The sequence below is a fragment of the Triticum dicoccoides genome, chromosome 4A, assembly GCF_002162155.2.
Source record: "Triticum dicoccoides isolate Atlit2015 ecotype Zavitan chromosome 4A, WEW_v2.0, whole genome shotgun sequence".
NCBI lineage: Eukaryota > Viridiplantae > Streptophyta > Magnoliopsida > Poales > Poaceae > Triticum > Triticum dicoccoides.
Genome location: NC_041386.1, coordinates 47,094,772 through 47,101,770, shown reverse-complemented (window position 1 = coordinate 47,101,770; position 6,999 = coordinate 47,094,772). Strand labels below are relative to the sequence as shown.

The window sequence follows — 6,999 nt, the reverse complement described above, 5'->3', positions numbered from 1 at the left end:
TCACTGTCAGAGTTAGAACCACGACAGGCCCCCGTTGGGCGCACCGAGCGACCCATACTAAAAAGCGGATACGGACGCGTGGACAGCCGACCCAAACGGACGAAAAACGTACAAAATCGATGTCTATTTGGATCGGTACGTTGGAGTTGCTCTTAGTGTAGAAAAATGAGGGCGACCATATGAAAAGACATTTGAGGGATGGCGTTGAACTGAATGACATTCGGTGTGGACGCCGTTGCAGTCTTGCGGATGCTCCGTCCTACTGGTACTCCGGAGCTGCTGGTCACTGGTGGACCTACTCAAGCCATGGCTGCAGTGCAGTAGGTGTAGTAAAGTCGAGACGACCGAGCATCCACGGCGCCCCTGACCGGCTGACCATCTGCGTTGCTATTGGGCGACGAGAACCAGCGCACCTGCAAAGATGATCCGTCCACATCGCCGACGCAGTAAAAAGGGCGCAACGCTCCTAGGGTCCACCAGTTCATTAAAGAAGGGCGACAGGAAGCAAAGCATCCAAAGCACAACGGCTGGACGGCGTCCAAGAAGCAAGCGACAAACAGGTGCACGCGACGACCCACCGCCGCTCAATCTCTCTCTCTCTCCTCATCCTCTGCAGACCCCCCTCTCTCTCGTGCGCGGGTCTCATGGCCAAACGATTGATCAGGCTATAAACAAATGAACCGCTTGCATGCGTTTCCAAAGTATTTTTTGCAATTGCTTGGCGATATCCATGCATGTGACTGTACGGACATCGCCAGTGGTAGCAGTTGTTTATAGATTGATGTTACCAGTAGATAGGTTGTTTGGCCGCGTTTATCTTCGTATCACACCATCTCGTCCCGAGTGGGTATGCGGCCGCGTTTTCACCAGAAAAGTTTGGTGTTAGAGATGCGTGCGTGTGTATTGGTCTAAAGCGGAAAGGTAACGGATGCCGGAGAGCAAGTCTATTCTAGAGAGTTCCCCGCGAAAGAAAGAAACCAGAGGCCTGTTCTAGAGAGCGAGTGGAGGAGTCGCAGGCAAAGCAAGGAATCGGCATCGACGTGCAAGGAACGCTGTCTGCGACTGCGAGGGCACCTTCCCATCCCTTCCCTTGCGAACCGCACAAGACTCAGACCTTCTAGTTCTATTCTCAAGACGAAAAATCGAATGGGATCTTTTTTTGGGGTTAATAATGGAGAGAATCGTTTTTATCGAGGTAAAGCGGTCGCTGTTTGTCTGCGTCTGCCCGCAGGTCCGCCTCCCCCCGGCGCGGCGCACCCGAACCGGGCGGAGCGCGGGAGAAGCGACTTGCCATGGACGGACCCGCTGCCCGACACGAGACGAAAGTAGTATCGCGGCGGGGCCCCGCGGATATCCGGACGACGACGATGACGCGTCCGTCGCCACCCACCGCGCAAAAGCCACAGCCGTTCACAGCACCCGTCCCCGCGGCGACGGGAAGCAAACGTGTGGGATGGGGACAACTCGACGCCGCTCCGAGATATCCGGCCCGTTTGCAGCACGTATTTTAGGATCCTAGTACGTTCCTTCGTTGATGCCGCGAAATTATTAGCTTAGGATTCGATTTCATTTACTAGCAAAGTCGTCTAATTTTGTTTTATTTATTTATTTGGAGTGGAAAGCATCGAGGCGGTTGAAATCGGGCACCGTCCGGCTGCGTCGCGTCGGTGCCTCCCTCCCCCTGTTGCGCCCTGCACCACACCCACCCCACCGCGGACCGCGCAGAGCAGCGGGCAGAGGGCAGACGTGACTTTCAGAAGTAGTACTCCCACCATCGGTCGAGAGGGGTTGGGCATGGGTGGGACACATGCACCTTATAATTTTAAAAAAAGGTTACATGCACCTTTGCATGTCACCGTGTGCCTTGCGGTCCAAATTCAAATTTAAACATTTCAAAAAAATCTGGAAAAAATCATGCATATTCACAGCACATATTAAGATAACCCCTCAAAAATTCAGATCAAAATTCGAAACATACATCAAAAAGCAAAAAAAAGAAATATGTCATGAATAGTTGCGAATGATTCTCTGTAATCTGAGTTTCTTTTTTTTTACTTCTCGATGTATGTTTCGAATTTTGATCTGAATTTTTGAGGGGTTATCTTAATATGTGCTGTGAACATGCATGATTTTTTTATATTTTTTTGCAATGTTCAATTTTGAATTCGGGCCGCAAATGCATGTCACCTGATCTGTGTCCGCATGGGTGGGGGGCCGGCAGATCTTGCGGCTGCCACGCGCCCGTCCATCCAGGACGACGGAACTGGGTTCGATCTTCAGTATCGTGGAAGACGATTCTGCTGTTCCATTGCGCCGCTTGTGCCCTTTTTCTTCTAATAAAGGGTGATTAAAAACAACGAAAAAGAAAATGCCTCAATCCATTCATTCAATAGATGTTTCGAAAATAACACGGAATGAACGAGGCACCCGGATGAGCCGACCACAGCAGCAACCGGCCTAACTTAAAATCGTTGCCTTAACATGTCTTCTTTTAAAGGGAAAAAAATCTGTAGTGCTCCTAACTTTAGGTAAAAGTAAAGGGAGAGGGTCTTGCTGTGAGCAGCCTCCCCCAATCACGCCGGAAAAAATACCGGAAAGGGGACAAGAGATTCAGGCAACGGTTTCAACACGAATGGCAAAAACGCATCGGAAATCAAACGAATTTAACTCGCGAATTCTTCAATCCGTTCATTCAATCAATCGAACATTCACTCCCGTCTTTCATTTCCCTCTCCTCGATTCGAAAATAAAACAAAGGTAACAATAAAATAAGATAGCATCTCTCTCTCCCTTCAATGGTACGATAAATCCGGATGAGCGCAGCAGCAACCGGCCGGCCTAGACGACGGTGTAGAGGATGATCTCCGTGGCGTCGATGGCGGCCCGCTGCTGCCTCTTCATCATGGCCATGGCCACGGCGCCTTCTCCGGGCACCATCCGGCCGCCGTCGCCGGCGCCGGGGGCGGCGGAGGAGGAGGCGGGGGGGTGGTAGTACATGCGGGCCGTCTGCGGGCAGTGGGAGTGGAACCGCGCGGCGATGCGCACCCCCATGTCCAGCAGCTCCACGTACTTCCCCATGGATCTCGCGCGAATCTGACGACCTCCTCCCTCCCTCTCTCTGCTCGACGAAGATTGACGACCGGACGGACGGAGAAAGCAGCCGGGAAGTGGAGAGGACGGAGGGCTCGGCAGCGCTAAGCTCTCTTTTCGTGGAACGGGGAGGCCCAGGAGCTGGGGGCGGCCATGGGAGGGGTGGAGGAGAGCGGGGGAGAGGAGCTCATGCTTGGGGAGGCTATGGAGGACGGGGGCGGGCCTTTTATAGCAGGAAATAAACGGGGGGATTTTAATTTTTTCCTTGACCTGGCCGGCCGTATTGATTGATTATATTTTTTTTTTGATAATTAATGTTTTTAGGTATTTGCCGTGTCGTGGGCTGGGCCTGGGTTGGCGTCCGTTAGGTTTCCGTGCTTGATACAGGAGAGACGCGTCGGCGGTTCGCTTCGTAGAGCCTTTTGTTGCCTTCTCGCGTTCATTGCTTTGGATGGTTTTTTCACATGCTTGAAAACGAAACGACGCTTCCGGGAGCCATGCTAGTAGCGACGCGGCTGCGGGGACCACGCCATAAAAAAATCGCGCCCCTCCCCCTGCCCCCTTGATTTTTTTTAAGGGACTTCCCCCTGATTTTGAAGTGATGCTCTCCGTCGGTCAACCGGGAGAACACAAGATCGGTCGCCCTGTGGGCCATCGGATCGCTCCTTTTTATAGAATGATGAAATAATGAAGACCCCTATTTGCAAAAAAATAATAATGATGAAGACCCCGCACCGTCCAGAGGGACAAAACCCCTACTCAGGGCACGCGGGGGCCATGGACCCTGAGCCCTCGGGACACACAGGGCGTGTTTGGTTGCCTGCATTCAGCCCAATCAGGGCCGCGTGAGAATGGAGAGGCATGTTTGGTTGTCTGGTTTTACTGTTGGGCTTGCATCACACGCTTCTCAAAAGTAGCCCAAAGCCTGGCTCGCCGGAAACGCTCGGATCGGCAGTTTCTCGCGAGCCAGGCTGAGTGCAGCGTGAGGTCGCACGGGCGGGTGCGACGCGAGGGCGAGGGGGGATGACAGGACATGGAAATCTGGCGCGTCGTCCCAGCGCCAAATCTAGCCTCACCCCCTTTCACTCGCTCATCCATAGCCACTACCCCCCCCCTTCTTCCCTACTGCCTTACCACCGGCGGCGGTTGCGATTTCAGATCTGTGCTAGAGACGGCGGCGGCAGAAGAGGCGACGACGTTTGCGGCGGATCTGGTGCTCCCCTTGTTGTTGGCCACCGTCTGGTCAACCTAGTCTGTGTCATGGCTCCCCCTATGCCGTCCTCATCTCCGATGACGGTAAGCAGCACCCCTCCCCCTTTGTTAGCTCGGTGGTTAGGCCGTTAGGCTAGGTGTAGGATCGATTTCCCACTGAACGAACTGTCGTTGTCGACTAGGTTATGGACGCACGAATGAGGCTGATAATCCAGGCAACATCACTGATTAGTGTGATTCAGGCATGGGTCATGTTCATGCACCAGAGAGTTGTTCGTCGTGCTGGGAAACCTTTGATCCGCTATGGTCCATTATTTCTCCGGGAACAGGAGAGGATCCAAAATCTGAACTACATCTACAACTACAATGACGTCGAGGCTCTGTGGATGCTTCGAATGAAAAGAGCACCATTTGACAGGCTTGTCGAGACCTCCAGGAGCAGGGGGCTGCTACAAGATAGCATCAACACCAGTGTCGAAGAGCAAGTGGTCATGTTCCTCCATGTTGTTGGCCATAACCAGAGGTTCAGGGTCATTCACAACACGTTCAGGAGATCAATGGAGACCACCTCTAGGTACTTCAAGCAGATGCTTTTTGCTGTTGGGGAGCTTAGAGGAGAGATGATCAGGACACCATTTGGTCAGACTCCACCCAAGAATCGCAGAAGCCCAAGATGGTATCCATACTTCAAGGTGAGCATTGGCAATATACACATTTCATGGCTTGATATGCTTGTATTGTTCAAATTGAGCACTAACACAGGTTTGTGATGCCATTTTCAGGATTGCATTGGGGCAATAGATGGTACTCATGTCACTGCCAGAGTTCCTAGGTCACAGTCTACAACATACAGGGAGAGGAAGCACTACACAAGCCAGAATGTGCTTGCTGCTGTTGACTTTGATCTGAAGTTCACATATGTGTTGGCTGGCTGGGAGGGGTCAGCGCATGATGCTAACATTCTCAGTGACAACATGAGTCGATCTGATGGGATCAACATCCCCGGCGGCAAGTTCTACTTTGGAGATGCTGGTTATGCATGTCGATCGGGTATTCTTCCACCCTTCAGGAAAATCAGGTACCATCTCAACGAGTTCTCTGGTAGGAACTGTGCTAGGACTGCACAGGAGCTGTTTAATTTCAGACACTCCAGCCTTAGAATAACTGTCGAGAGGGCATTTGGAGCTCTGAAGAATAGGTTTAAGATCCTGGATCAGAAGCCATTTCAGATACTCCACTCAGGTTAAGCTTCTTCTTGCTTGTTGCATTCTGCATAACTGGATCCTCCAGTGGGGCTTTGATAAACACGTGCCTGAGGAGGAAGAGGTCGAGCCTGACGATGTTGTTAGCTCTGGCCATGGTGTGGAGGCATTTGACAATGACGCTTGGAAGAACAAAAGGTTGGAGTGGGCAGAGGCAATGTGGCTTAACAGAGGTCAGTGCATGATTTGAAAAAGATGGAAGAAGAAGAAGCAGCAGTAGAAGAAGCAGAAGCAGAAGAAGAGGAAGAGGAAGATCTGGTAGCAGCAACACCAATGGCTCTTAATAATTTGAATTGTCATTTGATAGTAGTTAGGATGAACTATCATTTGTTTAACTAGCTGACGCTACATGTTTAGATTGTGTGTGGTAAGCTCACCACTAGTTAGAAGTGGTGACAACACCTTATGCAGGTTGCAACCAAACACCATGTCATATGTGTGCCTAATACAATGCGGACAACCAAACGCCGAGTCAAAAATGGTAGTCTCATGCAACTAGGGGCATGCAGGCAACCAAACTATGTGCATCTGGGTTTTTTTGGCCTGCATCCCCTCAAACCGGCTCACTAGAGCCAGGCTCGTCGGGCCAGGCTGGATTGGCAATGTAACCAAACACGCCCACAATGGCGACTGGTTGCTTCTTGATGACTTTGCGCACCCATAGGTCCATAATCCCCGGCACCCGGACAACCTTCTAAGACATCTTCAACCTTGGTAAAAAGCATCCTTTCACGATATTTGGGGGAAAGCAATATGTGTTTGATTTGAAATGAGTTTTTCAGCTCGCTCATCATAACAACCCCTCTTAATAGTAAGACTTCTTTTATGACTCAAAATAAATTGAAAATAATTTCGAGCCACACGAAGAACACCATCTTTTTGTCCTTTTCGAATAGGGGTTCACCAAAGTCCATAGACACATGAGATTCCAACATCTTGAGATAAACTTCAAAACCAACATCATATCTCACTAATCCTATTACTATCAACACCAAAATGGTAATTGAGCATCAATGCACTTTCACCAACCCTTGGTAGATGAGTTCATAAAATCAAGAACCATCATTGGGGGGGGGCAGAAATAGCACATGTTGACCGCATCATGGAATCTTGCGAAATACAATTATGATTACATGCATGTGTCATCCGACCATCTTCGATACTCTTGATCAATCCTACTTTAAGAATACCCCTTCCCTCGCATAAAGAGTGCCATGCCTGGAAAGGGTGCGACCACAAATCAATTGAGTGCAAATAAGTCAATGAGAAATAAAGTGCTTCAAAACTCTTGCACTCAATGTCGAGTTATCTTGCAACAACCTCCACACTTGGCGAGCAAGTAGCGCCAAATAGAATAATTCAATTCCCGAAAGCCATGGTCTCCTTTATATTTTGGCATCATCATCGTACCCCCACGCTACCGATTCATTCTTAC

At 50.3% G+C, this 6,999-nt stretch overlaps 1 protein-coding gene and 1 pseudogene across 1 annotated transcript; one reads left to right on the top strand and one right to left on the bottom strand.

Annotated features, from left to right (window-relative positions):
• Positions 1 to 2,650: 2,650 nt before the first annotated feature.
• Positions 2,651 to 3,287, bottom strand: LOC119284904. Its single transcript, XM_037564086.1, has one exon. The coding sequence runs from the start codon at positions 3,076 to 3,078 to the stop codon at positions 2,839 to 2,841; it is 240 nt and encodes a 79-aa protein (XP_037419983.1). The 5' UTR covers positions 3,079 to 3,287; the 3' UTR covers positions 2,651 to 2,838.
• A 1,200-nt stretch (positions 3,288 to 4,487) lies between these two features.
• LOC119283403 lies at positions 4,488 to 5,754 on the top strand (annotated as a pseudogene).
• The last annotated feature ends 1,245 nt before the right edge of the window (positions 5,755 to 6,999 follow it).